Raw genomic sequence first — 19,751 nt, 5'->3', positions numbered from 1 at the left:
ATCTGCCCAAATGAGAGAGTGTCAATTACCACACTGCTTACCTTTCCCAGTGGTGGATGAACATCAAAGAAAAAGGTGCGGTTAATATAGTAACTTCCCATTTTTCCAAAGTGAGTCTCATCCCAACTAAAGGAAAAACATAAAGTTTTAATAAACCATAGTTAAAGTTACAATTAAAACAAAAGGTCATGAATTTCAAACATGTAATATTCAAGTTGGCTTAAAAGCAAAGCTTTTGACACAGTAGTCTAAGGAAAAGCTTTAAGCTGGCTATCAGTCTAGATTTCAATAAAGAAAAAGGTTAACAAATATTTACACACCAGTTACCATATATTAAGTTAAATACAGTCTTCTTTTGTATCTTGAGTTCTTATCGATTTATTTGAAAGTAGCTGTGTTTTCCTGTGACATGAAAGGTTTTGTACAGCTATTTCTTCCCAGTCTGGTAATGTCTCACTCTGAGCCCCTGTGTTCTTAGAATGCATACCGCTCTCCTGCCAGGCTACTGGTTAGAGCCTAGTGCAAGATCATCACAGCAGTCAGGGGCTGCCCAACAACCTGCTGCCTCTGATCTGGCTGACCCGTTATGATGACCAGCTGTCTAAAAAGCCAAATGTCCTCACTGAGAGCATTACTAAGCCCTGTGCCTAGCCCAGTGTAAAGTCCTGTTCTGCCATACAGCCACGTCAGCTTTTTCATGCATGAAGGGTTTACAAGGCAGCTACAACATCACAGAACTGGGCTGTTTAATATTTTCTTTCTATAGCTCAAAAGAAGGGCTGCTTTCCAGTGACTGCCCCAAGTCGGCCTCCAGAATAATCATCACTTCCCTATCATGTCCTCGTGCTTTCCCAAAGAACATTTAGGTCTTATTTATTATTTTAAATTCGCTGGGCCCAGTAGATGGGCAGGAGACTAAAGCTACTGCAGTAGCCAAGGGCACAATGAGGTAGCAACAGTAACATGGTGATATTAAAGAAAGAATTCAGAGTAGAGTAAGCAAAAGAGACCACAGAAAGGAGAGCTATCCGCAGCTCCATCAGCCAGTAATGTTGTGACATGAAACAACCATGCTCTTCATGCCCTTCCCAGGGAGGTATTAGGGTTCAACTCAGATAATACATGGAGAGGACTTAGGAATTCTATCACACATACTGGACACTGAACTTCCCCAATATTTTCTGTTAGTCTTGAAGTCTATTTGAAAAACAGATGAGATTTCTCTTCAAAAGTTTCTCAAATAAAATCAGGAGTTGCATACACATTTCTTCTTGGATTTTACTACTTGTGTCAGGAAAGGCAGTCAGCCCTCCATGGTGCCCTCAGGCCTTACAGCCCTGGAGAGTATGCCAAGGATGGGAGGGTCTGGCTCATCTGTATTCAGGCCTTTCTGTGCCATGCATAATAAATTCCATTGTCATTCTCTTCTCCTAGCACCCATAAAACTGCAGCAAGTTAAACTCTTAATTTACAAACAAGCTAAAACATATCTAAGACCCTGTCAACGAGGGGCTACATAGGCTTTCTGAACAAGAAGGGATAAGGGCTGAGTCAGATACAAATACAAGAGAAGACATCCTGGAGCAGTGCCTTGGAGGTCCCGTGGATCTGTGTCTTGCTTCAACAGTGTTTGGACGCAACAGACCTGGGGACTCCCGCTTTGTTAGCTTCCAGCCGCCTTTCAGTCTCTCCAGTCGCAGCCTCCAGGACCATCTCCTCGTTGCCTTCGGCTCCTAGAACCAGCCAGCCCCGTCTCTTCGTGGTTAGCTCCAAACTCCGGATCAGCCATGACCTCTCAGATTCATCAGAATTATTCCACCGAAGTGGAAACTGCCGTGAACCGCCTGGTCAACTTGCACCTGCAGGCCTCCTACACCTACCTCTCTCTGGGCTTCTTTTTTGACCAGGATGACGTGGCTTTGGAGGGTGTAGGCCACTTCTTCCGTGAACTGGCCGAGGAGAAGTGCGAGGGCGCCGAGCAAGGGCGCCGAGTGTCTCCTCAAGTTGCAAAACGATCGTGGGGGGCATGCACTCTTCCAGGATGTGCAGAAGCCATCTCAAGATGAATGGGGTAAAACCCAGGAGGCCATGGAAGCTGCCTTGGCCCTAGAGAAGAACCTGAACCAGGCCCTCTTGGATCTGCATGCCCTGGGATCTGCCCGTACAGACCCTCATCTCTGTGACTTCTTGGAAAGCCACTTCCTGGATAAGGAGGTGAAGCTCATCAAAAAGATGGGCAACCACCTGACCAACCTCCGTAGGCTGGCAGGGCCACAACCAGCGCAGCCTGGCGCGCTCCAGGCATCTCTGGGAGAGTATCTCTTCGAGCGTCTTCAAGCACGACTAGGAGGCTTCTGCACCTTCAAGGGGCTCCCCCCCCCCCCCTGCTCTGTACCAGCCCACCTCAGAACCTCCACCTGAATGAACCTCTCAAGCCACTAGGCAACTCTGTAACCGCCCTGGAGCCTCTCCCAAGTCTTGGACCAAGTGAAAATAAAGCTTTTTGAAACAGCAAAAAAAAAAAAAAAGAAGACATCCTGGAACCTGGTGGTAAATGTTCTTACCCAAGTGAGGCAGTAGGCAACAGGAGTAGAAATTGTCCCTCTGTTCTACTTATTAAAGAAGCTTGAGGACCTGAGTTTGGATCCCCAGCAACCATGTAAAAATCAGGTATGGTAGAGTGCCCATTATCACAGCACTGAGTATGCCAGGACAAGAGGATCCCTGGAGCCCGGTGGCCTGCCAGCTCCAAGTTCAGAGAGAGCACATCTCTCAAAAAATGAGTGGAGACAGACAAAGGAAGACATTCAATATCAACCTCTGTATGCGAATACACACACATGCAAGTGAACAGGCAAACACACGCCCATTAAGGACTGCTAGAATACTAAGCTAGTCGCCAGGATAACAGTGCCACCTGCTGAACACAGACACTAAATACACTCTTAAAGTCCAGTTAGTAACCTCTGTCGAAGGTTAGTAAGAGTGCATTACCCGACAAAACCCTCAGAGTTTCTCCCATTCTTCTTTGGAATACATTATCTTGGAGTTTAGAACTAACAAAATGCCAAGGAGGCTTCTCAGTTCTACATAAAGCAGCAGGAGCCCCTTTGTGAAAAAACTATTACCAATCCCACTCCCTGAGACACAGTTACTAGCTCAGTGGGGCCATGACTCAGACCTTCCTTACAATGCCAGTCAGTACCTGGTCCTCTGGGGGGGTTAAGCTGAGTAAAAAGCTGATGCTATCCACTGGGTAGCAGAAGCCATCTTGCCCTAAAGACAACTGTGCTGGATAGTTTTGTTGTTGTTGCCATTGTTTTTTAATGTGTACTGGTGTCTGCCCTGTATGTATGATTGTGTGAGGGAGTGGGATGCCCTGGAACTTGAGTTACAGACACTTGTGGTTACTGGGAATTGAACCCAGGTCTTTTGGAAGTGCAGCCAATACTCTTAACCACTGAGCCATCTTTCTAGACCTATGCTGGAGAGTTTTATGTCAACTTGACACAAACTAAATAAAGTTAACTGAGAACCTCAATTAAGAAGATGACTCCAGATGATCAGGCTGTAGGCAAGTCTGTAACACATTTCTTAATTAGTGATTGATGTGGGAGGGCCCAACCCATTGTGGGTGGTACCATCCTCGAGCTAGTGGCCCTAGGTTCTGTAAGAAAACAGGGTGAGCAAGCAATGAGGAGGAAGTCAGTAAGAAGCACCCCTCCATGACTTCTGCATCAGCTCCTGCCTCCAGGTTCCCACCCTGACTTCCTTTGATAGTGAACAGTGATATGGAACCAACCCTGAGTTGGTTTGGCTATGGTGTTTCATCACAGCAATAGTAACCCTAAGTAAGATAACTCTGGCTGGCTGGCTGGCTGGCTGGCTGGCTGGCTGCAGAGTTGAAGGGTCTGACAAACCAACTGAAAGACTATGTACTGAGAGACTCAAGACACTCTCAGGGAAGTGGAAACTGCCTGCCCACTGATGGAGTAGTCTGGATTACTCATGGAGATACCCATCAAACAGGATGTACTCTGATATGACTGTTAGACTGAAGTTCCTAATCAAGCCTACACTATCCAGCTGCTTATATTGCTCCAGGTAGAGAAACAAATGTGGTGTCATGAACTGACTGAGCACAAATTTTAAAGGACCATGGGTCTCTGAAGCAGAAGCCACCGGGGTATACCAGACTCCTGCCAAAAGCTGGCCTACTTGCTTTGAGTGGTAAGGAAGCTCTATTATTGCATAGGGCATTGACTCCCTGCTTCTAAGAAACGCAGTGCTTCAGGACTGTGTTCCCAGCTGAGGTTCTCACCAGTACTTCACTGCTGCTGTTGTCTTGTCGGGTTACAGAGAGGCTGAGGCTCTGGCTCCGTGACTCTGGATAAATCATTGTGGTCTTTAAAATTAATGTCCTTTTATTAGCTTTCCAAACCATCTAAGTCTGACAGTGGGACACCTTTTTGTCACAATGGTCATCTAACGATGGGCCAACAGTCAAGGTAATAAACAGATAATCCATGTTCCCATCATCAATAAACAACTGCTACTGTCAAGCATTGGACTTTTCCTCTGAAACCAACTAAAAGGGTTTCTGACTCTAACTCCATCACCTTTTCCTGGCCTGCACGCTTTTAAAAAGCAATCTTGTCTTAATGTAGTCATCCCCAGAAAAAATCATCTCCTCATGACTACTAACTAGGTAATGATCAAGAAAAAGGAGAGGAGCTGTACAAAGCTACTCAGACAAACTCATGCTTCTATGACCATGGTGTATGTCTTTCTTCTTAAGAGACACCCTAGATCAACAGAGAAGGGTAAGGGAAGATGGCAATACTCATGTTTAATTCTAGCTTTATCTCCTGTATTGTCTTACTGGAGTCAAATGGCCTAGAAGATAAACACAATGACACTTGGCTAAGCACAAGTCTCCCCACAATGCCACCTGTTTCAGAAAGAAGACATAATAGGTCTTTGTGAGTTTCCTAACAATGCCCATGGTGAAAAGGTCTGGATAGAAATAGGGTACAATGGGAGAAAAAGCAAGCAGAAGCTGGTGTGGCACACACTATCATCATGGGCAGAGTTGTAGGAAAGAAACAACCCTGAAGAAGAAAGAAAGACAGTAGAGCTCTAGAGATATACGGTAAATGGAAACATTAATTCTCTCTATATCCTCTAACCCCAAAGCCAGGTAAGATTCAGATGGGGCCACCTAAGACAAGTGGCAGCTGATGATGCTAACAACCTGTGGCTGCAAGCAGAACTCATGAGCATAGACATGGACAGTCTTGAGCTACTCCGACCCAGCTGATGACATCAGCGCCAACTCTCCACAAAGCAAACAGCTCCCTGGTACTCGTGCTAATGCACTGATGGTACAACTTCCTCTCATTGATACACTCTATAGAATGCATCATATATGCTTCTCTAAAGTACTAGGGACCTGAGTTATGCCCATACAGTCACGGAGGCTCAACTATTCAATGACACTGCCCATGAGGCTTAACCAAACCAATGTAGTGGTGGTCTAAATCAAATTGAATGATGATCCAAATGAAACTGAACTGAATGATCTGCATCTCTTCAGGTAATGTGTTAGTATTTAAGGAATGGAGCACAGAATGTCTCTCCATTAGACATGGGATGTGCATTGTAATTACTGGCAATGATACCAAAGATCAGAATCAATCTAAACTGCTTTGCACAGGTCATAACTGGTAGATTGCCCTTAGACTATATTCATACTGCTGGTCCCTCATCAGGACTTATTCATAAGAGGCCGAATCCAGGGCTCTGAAGGACATAGTTGAGGTAAACAGCAAAGGTTGACATCATCCTGCTGCTTGGAGTCTCAGTGACAGTAGCCATAATTAAATCATATATGAAACAAACTGAACAGATTTGGTCTCTGTCTCTGTCAGTCATGCTGAGCTGAGTAGCTAATAGAGTTGTGTATTAACATGAAAATCTGCTGGAAGCCAAGGAAGTGCATAACTGAGAGGGAATAAAGCCAGGTGGGAGAGAAGTCCTTCATCAAGGTCCTGTACAACCACACATGTGCCAAGAACGTACCTGGAATGCCCTGACTTCATTTGACCTGGGCCACTTCTTAGGGCTGTACTTGCAACAAGAGAACTGGCAATGTCTCCTGCTAGAACAGGGCTAATTGTGGCCTGTGATAAAACAGATTTCCCAAACTCATTATTCCTTGGCCCTTATGCAACTAGTGGGTGCAGCTATCCCTTTGGGCATGTCATGTCTGGTGGGACTTGACAAGGGGTGGAGGAACCTAACTCTAAAGGTGCTGATATTCATTCTCCTTCCTGTGATAATTCCTTTAGTCTAACCCAGTAGTCACAGCTCCCAACAGCTATAAAATGCACTTAATTTATTAATTAGCTTCACAGACACTTTATTAATTAGATTTACAGTTAATTTATTAATTTCCCAGAAGAGCAGCCCTGTCAAGTCAGTGTGCTTGCTTGCTTTTGGGTCAGGAAGATCCACTTATGACACCTTCTATACTAAGTTTCTGTTTTGTGATATAGAGACGATAAAACATTCCTTCCAGCTAAAGATCAAGTAACTCTGTGGCCTTAGGAAATGGAATTTAACCAAGCCTCAAGCCAGCATCTGTACCAAAAGTAGAGCCTAGAAAATAATTCTCACACGATAACACCTGTTGCTCAGAATCTGTGCCGCCAGGCCTTGATACTAAAACTATGCTTACTCAATAGGATTTTTTTTATTTGAAAACCAGGCTTTGGGAAAATTATGTACTATGAATTTACTATTTTCTTAGCAAAGTTCAAAGAACCTCTGAGTGTCACCATTTGAAAGCCAGGTAGCCTAGAAGACATGAGAACAACTCTTGCAAACCCCGAGTGGTGGGACCCCCACCAGAGCAAACCCGAAAAGCGTTGCCCACACCCCGGACACCCCACCAAATACAACCGAGTTTCTCCACCGCCACAGACCTGTCGCGCCTCTGATGAATCCCGCCCACTTCGTGCCCTCAGGCCAATCAGAGGGCGGCGTCACTCCCTCTCGGTTGCCATGGTGCCCGCTAAGTCCTTACTGCTACTTACCAGATGTGCGCCGGCTGGTCTAGCCGGTGAAAACGGGTGGCAAAGGACAGCAGCGTCACCACGGCCAACGTGGCCCACCAGCCTGCCGCCTGGAAGCGCCGCGAGCTCCAAGCAGGCCGTTTAAGTCTCCGTGCTGCAGCCTCGGGTACCACGTCTCGGCTCACGGCTCTGGCAGCCTGCTGCACACTGCGACCTCTACGGGGACGCAGCTCGGAGCCCGCTAGGCCACCGCCTACGGCCGGCGGCATCCTCCCCTTCCTAAAGATCACCCTCCGGGCCGGAGGCACGCCGGGTCTTGTCCGCTGCCCCGTCAAGGAGTCATAAGAGGGCGTCTCGAGGTGCCATGGGATTTGTAGTTCCCTCCGTTTGCCGCGGAGCGCCGGGCCCCGGGCTCTGGGCGGGGCGGAAAGCGTGGTGGCCGCCCGGGCCGCTAAGAGGCGGCCTGAGGCGTAGAACATCGCGGGAGGCGGAGGGACCTTAAAGACAGAGAGACTCGGGACGGCTCATGAACTACAACTCCCAGCAGCTCAGGAGGCGGGGGCGGGGCCAGCCCGAAGGAAGGAAGGCCATCTAGTCCAACCTTCGCTCTCTGGGCCCCGCTAGGCCTCAGTCATCTTCCAGTCCCGAGAACTGACTTTCTTGGCTGGCCGACGAGCGAGATGCAAGCTGGGAAGGTCTGTGCCGCACGTCCGGGGGTGAGGGACGCTCCTGAGAAACGCGGAAAACAGCTGTGTGGGGGCGGGGCTGAGAGCGCGCCCCTCCGCGTGGCTCCACAACGACTCCCGGCATGCACTGCGGCGCGCCCGTTCCCTCTACACCTGCACGCTGGCCGCCGAGCCTTATGGTGTCGGTAGATTAGACCCGGAAGGCTAAGCTGTGAAGGCCAAACTGCACAGCTTTTGAGGGGCGTCCAATAGCGCCGTTACCTGCTTCGTGTAGACAGACCTCTTCTAGGGTTTTCAAACATGGCTCCCTACTTTGCGGTTCCTCGGTGCCCTGCGTATGTCTCTCAGGGGGGCCTGGTGGTCCAGGCATGCACCAAAGGCAAGGGGAAGATGTGACACTTTAACGTCGCTAATAGTCACTTGTGGTGTCTGCTCAGGTTTTTTAATTTGTCCGTTTGGCTCTAAGAAACAGTGCAGCCCAACGTGACTTTGAACTCATGACTCCTCACCTTCCAAGTCCTGATCTGGAACCTCCTGGTTTAAGTCGAACTTCTCACATCCAGCCTAGAGCCACTTGTATTTAAGCCACTGGTGGCCTAGAGCTGCGAATACGTTTTATAAGGGACTTATAACTGAGTCTTATGAGGGCAGTTATGTAGAAAGGCGGCAAGTTAGATGCAAAAGGCATTGCGTCAGGTTAGGATTGTATAGATTTTCCACATACAGATGTGATTTTTCGGAATTTTAATCATGTAAGAAATGGTATAAAAACAGCTGGGGATGTATGCAACTCGGAAGTAGCTCCTAGCATGGGCTGAGTCTCCCACAAAGGCAAAACTGCAAGTTGAAAGTCGCCAGAATGCATATTTGAGTTGGAAACTTGATCCTGCCAGGTGTGCTGATTAAACGGACATTCTACTTCAGATTAAAATGTAGCCGTTCAAGTGCAAAAATCACCGGGTGGTTTGCTGTTCCTGCTTAGCTGTGATTTCTCTTCCCATGCATCTAAAAGCACACGAGGAGACAAGCCTCCAGATGCTGCAGAGAGAGTTTCTAGGTTCGGATTGTCTTTATCAGGTTAACTGATGTGGGAGAGTGAGGCCCATAAGAAGAGGGATGTCAGCAGAGCACCAGTGCACATGCGTCGTTCTGTTTCACGCTGTGGAGGCAATGTCACCAGCTGTTTCAGGCTGCTTCCCCCCCCCCCCCCAAACCCATGACAGACTACATCTTGAATTTTAAGCCAAAATAAACCACTCTTCTTTAGACTGCCTTTGTTGGGGCATTTTATCATAGCAACAGGAAAAGAAACTAAGAGGATATTTAAGAAAAGAAAAAAAAAAAAAAACCTAATAGATGCAGGGTTTTGGTACCACATGGTTTCAGGCATCCACTTGAGGTCTTTGAAAACATAACCTGAAGTATAAGACTATACTGTATAGTTACTACTAAGTATGACGAGAAATTACCTAAGATTCTGTCTCCTACTGAAGGGCCATGGGGAGGGTAGGAGCAGTTAGCATGACTCTGGGCACCCTTGGTACAGCCTGGTGTGTGACACACATTACATAAGGCATTCTCTCCAGCAGCTCTGCTCATGCTTGCCACTCCCTCATGGTCAGTGTCTCTAAGCTCTGTAGGGCCCAGCAATCCCCTGGCCTTCCTAGATAAAGAAAGAGATTCCTCTCCAAATAAAATCCATTGTGATCTCCCAAGTCCGAGGACCCTGGCTGGATCACCTGTCCTCCAGCCATGCCCATCTTCCGTTTCCTCACAGAAGGTGCTTGCAAGGCAGACTGGTCCTGGGCTTGGGATCTGCCCTGAGAGAACCTGAGTCCTACTTGTTGCCTTCCTCTTGTGGACTACTGTGTTGGTGGTGTGGGGACAGGGAAACTGGTTCACATAGTATCTTGGTCTAAGGAGACAGCAAAAGGAGGGGGAGCTGTAGTCTGGGGACTTGTAGGTGATCTGAGTGTCGATTTCTGTCAGTCCTGCTGTGACATGACTACCCAGGAAGCACCTGAGAAATTAACTTCCAGACCCTTTAGTCACACAGTCCAGGGGCCCAAATGTAACAAATTTCATGGCAGATCAGGGGGCATACTCAGCCTAAAGGGGACCATTAATCAGTGCTTACCTTTTAGGAGGCTAACCCCACAGTCTCCTGAAGTTTTAAAGGGGGGAAAAGGTTTGTGTGTGAAATATCCTGGTTAACGCACCCAGATAAACACATCATAAATCGAAAAGACTGTAAAAATACATTTACTGGGGGCTAGAGAGATGACGCAGCAGTTAGGAGTACTGTCTACCCTTCCAGAGGACCTAGATTCAATTCCCAGCACCCCTGGCAGCTCACAACCATCTACAATTAATTTTTTTAAAAGATTTATTTATTATGTATACAATGTTCTGCCTGCTTGTACACCTGCAGGCCAGAAGAGGGCACCAGATCTCATTATAGATGGTTGAGAGCCACCTTGTAGTTGCTGGAAATCGAACTCATGACCTCTGGAAGAGCAGTCAGTGCTCTTAACCTCTGAGCCAACTCTCCAGCCCTACAATTAATATTTTTAAATGATGAAAATATTTTCAAAGCGCTGGCTTTGATATGTGTACATATTGTGTCTGCATGTAGCTATGTGACGGTGAGTGCCAGCACCCATGGAGATGAGGCATTGAATCACTTGGAGCTGGTATTACAGGCAGGTGTGAGCTGCCTGATGTGGGTGCTGGGAACCAAGCTCGACTCCTGGGAGAGCAGCAAGCACTCTTAACCACGGAGCCGTCTCTAGCTGCATAAAAATAAATCTAAGAAACCAATAATACACACAGCAGGGTACACCAGAGACTGTCAAGTTTTCCCCCCAGTTTTTCCAACCCACTGTCACCAAGCTGTAGCTAACTGCCATGGCCCAGCCTGGGAAAAGACCAAAATTCAAAATTTGAAGTACAGTTTCTAAATCAAATACATTATCACTTGCTCTTCGTTATAAAGTGGAAAAGTTGTTAAGTAGAGCATTGGTAAATCGGGGGCCATGGTATTATGAAATCCAGACAGGACCCTCGGGAACCTCCAGCTGGCAACCTCAGCTTTGTGGTAAATGGGCGTATCTGCCATCGATTTTTGTGAGGCCATCTGAGAATGGGGAGCTTTAAAGTAAGAGACACCAAAGCATCGATAAGGAAGAAGCCCCATCTCTCTGCCATCATTTTAGAGCAGCCTTTTGTTTTATAAACAAAGGAGCTGAAGACCAAGAGAGGCAGGAATTTGTTTCTGGTCACACAAGGCTGGACCCTGAGCCTGCCTGCTCTGAGCCTATTTCACCACATACTGTACGTCAAAGCCAGGCTACACTGTTTGCTCCAGTGCCTTTCTGGACCAGAGTCCAGAATCCTTTGGTGCCCGTCCAGCCTGCTTTCCCATTGGCTCCTGAGACCCACCTTTGGGTTCTGCCCCCTGCCTCATAGCTCTGTGAGAAAACTGTTCCTTAGGAAGCTACTGCACTATGGCTGACAAGGTAAGGCTAACACCTGAAAGCTGCTTCCTCTTGAGAGGCACTTGTTCCTCAGGAGCTCAGCAGTACAACTAGGACCCACGACAGGCCTAAGTTGCTAGGATGAAGGCTGGAGGAAGGATGGCCAGTGCCATGGGAAGAAACTGGTGCTTAGAGCCTTTTGCCTGTGAGCTGCTCCGTGCCTGCTTCCAGCAAGCGGGGGCCCTACAGCTGGAAACCTGCTAAGCCTAAGTTAATCATCCACCCTCATCCCCCTCTTTCCACAGCCTGTCCTCTACTCCTATTTCCGAAGCTCCTGTTCATGGAGAGTTCGAATTGGTAAGAGTCCAGCTTCCGGAGGAGAGGATGGGGGGTGGGGAGTGGGAAGGGTGGGACAGAGGACTTCATATCCCCCTCCTGTCCCATCGCATCTGCCAGTACCCTTGTTCTGGAGCCTCCATCTCTGAATGTCACTTCCAGCCAGAAAGTCCAACATGAGGACAGTGGGAGTGGGAGGAAGAGGGTTTGTTTTTCACCTCGGGGCTGCGACTTCTGTCACACTGCACTCGAGAAGCCTTTAGCAACCATGTGAGAGAGAGAACAGGTTCACAAAATCCAGAGGTCCCTGGTAACTGGCCGGGGAGCAGCCGGCCTCCCTCTGTTCTTTATCTTATTTGATCTGGCTAATCAAACAGAACTGTTTGGAGTTGACCACAGAGGTTTCCGGGGAGTAGAAACTAGAGCCCTCTGCTTGAGTCCAGGTCTGACCCTTCGTTTCTCCAGTGAGCATAACTGTTGGCAAAGGCTACCCTCATAGCAGTGCGTACCAAAAAGTCCGTGTCCAGTGCTTTCGTGTGCATGACTCCCTTTCCATCTCAGTGTTCATAGGAGGGAGGGACCATTAGTGTCCCCACTGTACAAATGAGACTAAGGTACAGGAAGGTTAGGTAATTTGCCCTTGATCGTGCAGCTACTAAGAGGAAAGCCTGCAGTTTGAATCATGCAACTGAACACAGAGCCTTGAATGCGTTAAGCGCATGCCCTTCCACTAACCTACACCCCTAACCAATTCCCACATTCAACTACTGCACGGTGCTGCTTGTCAGACTGGGAAACTGAGGCACAGAAACTCCCTAAGTTACATGACCAAGGTCATATACCTACCAATTGAATATGGTAGGATTTTAACCCAGGCAGCCTATATCCAGTCTTGCCATAATTGCAGAACCATCATTAGTGACTGTCACATACCTCACAGTCCTTTCCTGAGCCCCAAAGGCTCTACCTTTACTGAGCCCAAAGTCAAAATACTATGGATGCCGTCTTTGTAGAGCATCCATGCTTTGGCCTCTCTCAGCCTAAATTTTACTCCACTGTAGAGTTGACCTGCAGAGAGGAGGCTCCTGGTGTCAGCCTGGGAGGGCTCCCTTTGAGAGTCGAGTCTCACCAGAAGGCATTCCCTAACTCCACTCTGGTCTCTCCTAGCTCTGGCGTTAAAAGGCATCGACTATGAGACAGTGCCGGTCAACCTCATAAAGGATGGTGGGCAACAGGTAAGGAAGCTGTCCCAGGCCCACACATGAGGATTGGACCTTGAACAGGTACCAGATGGAGGACTGGTTGTCACCTAGAGGGAGAACTGTATTTCAGGGTTCCTATGATTGGGAGGCTGCAGCTGGCTGTCCTGAGCAGCAGCAGTGAGGTGGGATGGGCTCAGTGCCTGACTTTTTGAGGGTAGTTGGAAATGGGGCCTTTCCCTGTATCAGACCCTCTCAATGGATGACTGAGCTCAGAGCTGGCCTGGTGACCACAGTAAAAGGTACAGGGAAAACCATAAAGCCAGACCATTAAGGCAAAGCTTGCACCTAAGATACTGCATGGATTCCCTAGAAGTTATCTCGGTTTTAGGAACCAAGGCCTCCATAGACAAGACATATGGATCGGTGCTAGGTCTACAGTTTTCCTACTTGCTTGGTTCTGCGTTAAGGTACTCAGGCGAGGCCACCCAGTTCACCACAGCCTTGTCTCCACAGTTCTCTGAGGAATTTCAGACCCTGAATCCCATGAAGCAAGTGCCAGCGCTGAAGATCGATGGAATCACCATTGGCCAGTCAGTGAGTAGAGGAGCTTGAGGGTGGCAGAGTTCTGAATGAGGGGACTTGACATCTCTTCCTAACCTACAAGTGACCAAGCATAATAGGGATTGTTAAATATATGGTTGAGGGAAGGAGAGAGGGAGGTTGAGCATGTGGAGACCCAAGTCCAGCAAGGTCCCCAAAGGACCTTTATAGTGCTCCAGTTGAAGAGGGCGAGGGAGAGGCAAAAAGAGAATTTGCTGGCCTCTTCCCTCTGGTCCAGGGATCCCAAGCCCTCTCCCTCTCCCTGTCTCAATGTTCCCTCTGAACAGCTGGCCATCATGGAGTACCTGGAAGAGACTCGGCCTATCCCACGGCTCCTGCCTCAGGACCCACAGAAAAGAGCCATCGTGCGCATGATTTCTGACCTCATCGCTAGTGGCATCCAGCCCCTTCAGGTCAGGCACTGTTACACTGGCACCCTGTATACTTCTCAGCCCTTCATATCCACAGTGACGAGCCACAGGGAGGTGTCTGGCTGTGAATAGGGGAAGCAGGGGGACAAAGAAAAACTCCCAGGGGCCTTGACATAAACCACATGGCAGAAGCGGGCAGGGATCCCAGAAGTCTTCCATCAGCATGGGTCCCTAACTCTGCTCCTAGGCCTAGGAACATAGAGATGTTTGAGGCAGGGAAAGGGGTAGGGGGGCAGGTATAGGTCTAGCCTCCAGCCTGGGCAGCTCCTGGTCATCTGCTCTGTAGCACACACGCAGGTAGGCCTTGCTTGACCATACTTCACTTTACTATGCTTCAGATAATTGTGTTTTAGGTTTTTGTTTGGCCTGTTACAAATTGAAAGGCAGCCCTTCATTGGGAGGGTCTATTGGTGTCTTTTTTTTTTTTTTTCTAGTGATTTTTCATCATTAGTATATTTTAGTAATTGATTATTTTAAAACTAAGATACATTTTCAGACATAGTGACTCAGTACAACAGCATAGCGTAAACAGAACTTTTCATAACACTGAGAAACAAAGAAAGTCCATGTAAATTGCATTATTACCAAATCTGCTATTCTCCCTAGTCTGGAGTTAACCCCCTATCTCCACAGCACGCCAAACTAGGAATCTTGTAAAGTTTGCATTTTGTTTTTATAAAGTTAAGTAAGTTTTCATCTGTGAAATAGAAAGGCAAGTATTAAAACCATTCATCTGTGCCAACTTCTACTTTGTAAGGTAGTGGCTCTAAAAGGGAGCAGTGACTTTGCAGGGTGACACAGCTAAGCAGTATCAGAGCAAGGACCAAGCTCACCCTGTACACCTGTGCCCCAACTCCTGCATCACCTTGCTGTTTTTAACAATGGGAACTGCACCCCTTAGTCATTATCTCTAGAAGCCAGTCCAACACACCTGGCTCGCCCCCTCCCCCACATATCATATAGCTTCTCTTTTCAAGACACCAAGTAAGGGAGAAGTAATGAGAGAAATAAGCCTTGGTTTGTGCCTATCTCTGTCAGTAATGCCAGCATCCTATGTTCCAATTCTTGCATATTGCTACCAAAAATCACAAGGCTTCTAGAATACATGAGGTCACTGGGGAAGCCCACGAAGGTGGCTACTTCCACCTTCAGAGCCCTGATGGAAGGAAGGGCCCATGTAGCCCAGAGGGGGAGCAGAACAGGTAAATTGCTAGAGCAAAGGGCACAGCACACCTGCACAGCTTGGCAGAGGAACAAACTCAGGCTGGCTGCCAGAGCCATGACAGGTATTTTTTTCTCTTGAGCTGTGCAGAACCTGTCTGTCCTGAAGCAAGTGGGACAAGAGAACCAGATGCTTTGGGCCCAAAAGGCTATTACTTCCGGCTTTAGTGGTGAGTCCTTACTCTTATGAGCTGCTCCAATGTGACCTCTTAGAGAACTGACACTCACACAGAGCTCTGAGCATCTGAGCCAGCTTCCTGGGCTGCTTGATCGTGACAGTTCAGTGAGAAGAGGACTGTGGACAGGCAGGTGGTGGGCTGGGCAGGTGCTCAAGCATGGCTTAGAGCTCCAGAATGCCCATGAACCCCACACCTGGAGACTATGGTCCCACAGCATTGGTGGACAGCCCACTGAGTACTCCAACCACGGTGCCAGTCTTCAGACTATTAGGCTGTCTGTGAGAGCTGTTGCCTTGGCTCTAGACTAGACAGAGAAGCCATGGGGAACATTTTTCTTAGTCCCGGCTGCCATATTCCCTAGACTAGACTCTGCCCAGTGCCCCAGCCTAGCTCCTCATTGTCTGCCTATGGAGGCCAAGCCCTGGAGAGGTTGATGTAAATGTTATCCATGTGGCCTCCCCACAGCGCTGGAGAAGATTCTGCAGAGCACAGCAGGGAAGTACTGCGTAGGAGATGAGGTAAGTGTCCCTGGACCTGCCCACTGTGGCCTTCATGCTGATCTCGGGCCATCATTTCTCCCACATAGACCCAATCAGCTCCTTATCCTAAGGAGATACCTAGGGCCAGCCTCCTGGTAGAACCCTCTACTCTGAGCAGTCAGTTTGTACGAATGCCTCAGCTCACTCCTACACTGACTCTAGAGCAGCAGTCCTCAACCTGTGGGTCGTGACCCTGTTGGGGGTCATATGACCCTTTAACAGGGGTCACATATCCAATATCTTGCAATTCAGATTTACATTATAATTCATAGCAGTAGCAAAATTACAGTAATGAATTAGTGATGAAATAATATTATGGCTGGGGGTCACCACAACATGAGACGCTGTACTAAAGGGTTACAGCACTAGGAAGGTTGAACTACTGAAGTAGAGGTAGTGTGAGGTGTCCAGGCTAGAAGAACACACTTCTGACACAGTGAAGTAGTCCAGGCATCAGCTGAAGGGTTAGACTATCCCTTCCTTCACAGCCCAGAGATTCTAGGATTACAGAGCCCTGGATGCCTGTAGAATAAGGCCTTGGGCCTGTGCTTGTCTGGTTCCATGGCTCCTTATCTGCCAGGAGTCCTCATTAAGTGCCTAGTCAGGTGGCTTTAACAAGCACAGCGATAGCCACTAAGGCAGTTAGGCCTTTTCTGCATTCCACAAGGCTGGTTGTCAGGGAAACCAGAACACGAGATGGAAGAAATACTACAGCTCTGAGTGACGGGGACAGGCAGTTACAGAGGAGACAGTGAGGGGGTGCTAGGGATGGTGGGAAAACGAGGCATACAGGAAGTTGGATTGGCAGCCCTGGTACAGTCAGCAGTGGGTACAGCCAGCCGCCTTGCCAGTGAGTCTAGATGATAATCCTTGTGCAAACTCCCCTGACCTTTCTTTAGGTGTCCATGGCTGATGTGTGCTTAGTGCCCCAAGTGGCAAATGCTGAAAGGTAAGAAAACGCTCCGCATTCTCCTTTACATCCCCCTCCAGTCAGGGCCTCCACATCTACTGCTGAGATAGTGTCTCATGTGAGCCCTTCTTTAGCTGCCAAGGAGCCACTGCACCAGGCCATATCAGCTGCCCTGGACTAGCATAGACGTGGCAGAAGAAATCACTGAAATACTCCTACCATTCCCACTGTAGCCTGGGTGACTTTGTATAGACAGCCACTGCTTCTTAGAGGAGGTGGCTTACCTAAGGGAACAACTCCCAAGAACACTGCTATACCCAAATGTGAAGTGTCTGTTTAGAAGTGAGCTCTGTGACTCCCCTCCATCACCCCGCCGGAAGGCATCATGCTTGCCCTTTAGAATATGGGCACGTGTGGTGCATTCCTTCCCCTAAGAAGCTAGTAACATGGGTGATGGGTCAGCCTATACAAATGCCTGACACCAGAATTCAGAGCAGTCATTTCTTAGAGAAGAGGAGGTGTATGATGTTAGACGATAGCACTCCAGACCTACCCAGAGCATCCCAGCCAGTGGGGATCCCCATGTGGCAGGGCTGCTTTCTGTCCTTGCACTGCAACCCCTGACCTCATCCAGCCCTGCCTCTATTTTCCACACTGCCCACAGCAGTATCCCTGAAAGCCCTGGCTTACAGATGTTTCTCTGCCACAGGTTCAAGGTGGACCTAAGCCCCTACCCCACCATCAGTCACATCAACAAGGCGCTGCTGGCCTTGGAGGTTTTCCAAGTGTCTCACCCACATCGACAGCCCGATACACCTGCTGAGCTGAGGACTTAGCTCCCAAACCATGCCCCATTGGATGTCTTAGGGTTTCTACTGCTGTGAAGAGACACATTAACCATGGCAACTCTTAAAAACAAAAACATTTAATTGGGGCTGGCTTACAGTTTCAGAGATTCAGTTCATTATCACCATGGTACAAAGCAAGGCAGCAACGTAGGCAGACATGGTGCTGGAGAGGTAGCTGAGAATTCGAATCTGGATCCAAAGGCAGCAAGGAGAGTGACAATGGGCCTGGTGTGAGCAAACTGAAACCACAAAGCCCGCCCCCCAGTGACACATATCCTCCAAGAAGGCCACACCTCCTATTAGTGCCTATGGGGGCCATTTTTATTCAAACCAGAACAGGCCCAGAATGAGTTGTAGGCAGAGGACTCGAACTTCAGCTCTTTCCTCAGGAAGCAGCAGATCCATGGAGTCCATGGTATTTCTTTGAGGTCCCCATATTAGAATTTTCTCTAGCGAAATGAAGCCAGTAGGATATATCTTCCTTCTGCTTGCACTGTAGCCACTACATTCTGCCTTAATCCTCTTATCTGTCATGTTTTAGGAGGGGGTTTGGCAGAGACATGACCTGCTCTAACTGCTAATGCTAATAAACTTGAAATAAAGCTAGAATCAGCAGGGAGAAGGGCCTTTGTGAATGTTGGGGGGCGGGGGTTATATTGGTAATGTTGAGGTGGGAACTCACCCACCATGGATGGTACCATTCCCTAGGCAGAGGATCCTGGGGCCCAGAAGAGTAGAGAGAGTGCAGCATCCACCATGTGTGCATTCCGATCAGCTACACATGCTGATGCCTTGACTTCCCTGCCATTATGGACTGTAACCTAAAACTAGGAGCTAAAATAAACATTCTCTCCTTTAAGTTGCTTTTGCCATGGACATTTTATCACAGCAACAGAGAAGAAACCAAGACACTTGCTATCTGTCATGGGGCAGCCACAAAGATGACATGAGGATGCAGGTTAAAATGCCTGGCAAAGCCGGGTGGTCATGGCTCACATCTTTAATACCAGCACTTGGGAGGCTGAGACAGCTGGATCTCTGTGAGTTCAAGGCCAGCCTGGTCTACAGAGTGAGTTTCAGAACAGCCAAAGTTACATATAAAGAAACCCTGTCTTAAAAAAAAAAAAAAAAAAAAAAAAAAGCCTGGCAGACCTACAAAAGTGTGATAGGGAAGTCTGAACGCCTTCATTTCTTATTGAACCTGACTCCAGAAAACATTTACATTGAGTTTAGTCATTAGTTGAAGGCAGGCCTCCAACATGTTGAGCTAAGACTGAGCTGGGTCTCAGAAGATGAACATTTCCACTAGCTGGAAACCATGTCTGGACTCAGCAGAGTAAGTCGTTGGCCTTTTCCTCACCCTAGGGCAAACCTGACTTCTAACACCAAAGGCCAGAAGAGAAATAAGCACAGAGCCTATCTGAGAAAACAAGATCTAGGGAGGGAAGATTTACGAAGCAGGAAAGCGTCTAGGGACCAGCTGAGCTCCCAGCTAGGAGCTGCACTGCCGTTCAGTGTCCACACCAGTACGGAGACATTTGCTGGCGTTCACCCATTACTCACCCTAAGGAGAAGCCATATTCCTGAACTAGTCCCAGGACTAAGCACACCGAAGAAGTCCACTCATGAATGATGCTGGGAATGGGAACTAGCCCCCTTCCTGTGTAGTGTAGACAGCTTGACCATCTCCAGCTGGGACTAGCTAGGAGACAGCTCATTTGTTACTCCCCATAGAGTACTCTGTACAGAGTCTGTATAGTTCTCTGATCAACAGCACTGCTCTTCTGTTTGCAATAAACCCACCACTGCTATAAACCTAATTTCCCCAAACCCAGCTCCCATTTTATAATGTGCTGCCACAAACTTACGTTTACATTTTAAAATTTTCATGTGTATGAGTGTTTTGCCTGCATATATGTATGGGCACTATGTGTATGCCTGGTATCTGAAGAGGTCAGAGGAAGACAGGTGATCCCTTAGAACAGGAATAACATAGCTTGTGAGCCACCATGTAGGTACTGGAAACCAAACCCAGGTGTTCTGCAAGAACAACCAGTGCTCATAACCACTGGGATATCTCTCCAACCCTAAAGATTTCACAATTTAATTCTGCGTGGCAGTGTTTTGATTGCATGTCTGTCTGTTTACCATGCATGTGCAATGTTACTGGAGGCCAGAAGAGAATATCATGTTTCTAGAACATGATACAATGGTTGTGAGCCCTATGTGGGTGCTGGGAACTGAACC

General features: G+C 48.1%; 2 protein-coding genes across 4 annotated transcripts in view; one reads left to right on the top strand and one right to left on the bottom strand.

Annotated features, from left to right (window-relative positions):
* The window catches only part of Pomt2 (protein O-mannosyltransferase 2), a 41,593-nt gene extending 34,038 nt beyond the window's left edge, over positions 1 to 7,555 (bottom strand). The window contains exons 1-2 of the mRNA XM_076921563.1: positions 7,098 to 7,555; positions 42 to 126 (exon numbers count right to left, since the gene is read on the bottom strand). Coding sequence (XP_076777678.1) covers positions 42 to 126; positions 7,098 to 7,555 — 543 coding nt within the window. The remainder of the gene's footprint in view (positions 1 to 41; positions 127 to 7,097) is intronic.
* An 84-nt stretch (positions 7,556 to 7,639) lies between these two features.
* Gstz1 (glutathione S-transferase zeta 1) lies at positions 7,640 to 18,363 on the top strand. Of its 3 annotated transcripts, none has more exons than XM_076921567.1 (9): positions 7,640 to 7,771; positions 11,544 to 11,595; positions 12,742 to 12,809; positions 13,290 to 13,370; positions 13,664 to 13,789; positions 15,120 to 15,198; positions 15,673 to 15,725; positions 16,646 to 16,695; positions 17,366 to 18,363. In XM_076921567.1, exons 1-9 carry the CDS (start codon positions 7,757 to 7,759, stop codon positions 17,490 to 17,492), a joined length of 651 nt encoding a protein of 216 aa, XP_076777682.1. In that variant the 5' UTR covers positions 7,640 to 7,756; the 3' UTR covers positions 17,493 to 18,363. The 3 variants fall into 3 exon arrangements, with proteins under 3 accessions (XP_076777682.1, XP_076777683.1, XP_076777684.1); XM_076921568.1 differs by lacking the exon at positions 7,640 to 7,771 and adding an exon at positions 11,173 to 11,280; XM_076921569.1 differs by lacking the exons at positions 7,640 to 7,771; positions 11,544 to 11,595 and adding an exon at positions 11,259 to 11,280.
* Positions 18,364 to 19,751: the final 1,388 nt, after the last annotated feature.

Source organism: Arvicanthis niloticus, chromosome 23 (genome assembly GCF_011762505.2).
Source record: "Arvicanthis niloticus isolate mArvNil1 chromosome 23, mArvNil1.pat.X, whole genome shotgun sequence".
Taxonomy (NCBI): domain Eukaryota; kingdom Metazoa; phylum Chordata; class Mammalia; order Rodentia; family Muridae; genus Arvicanthis; species Arvicanthis niloticus.
This window is presented reverse-complemented; position numbering and strand designations above follow the sequence as displayed.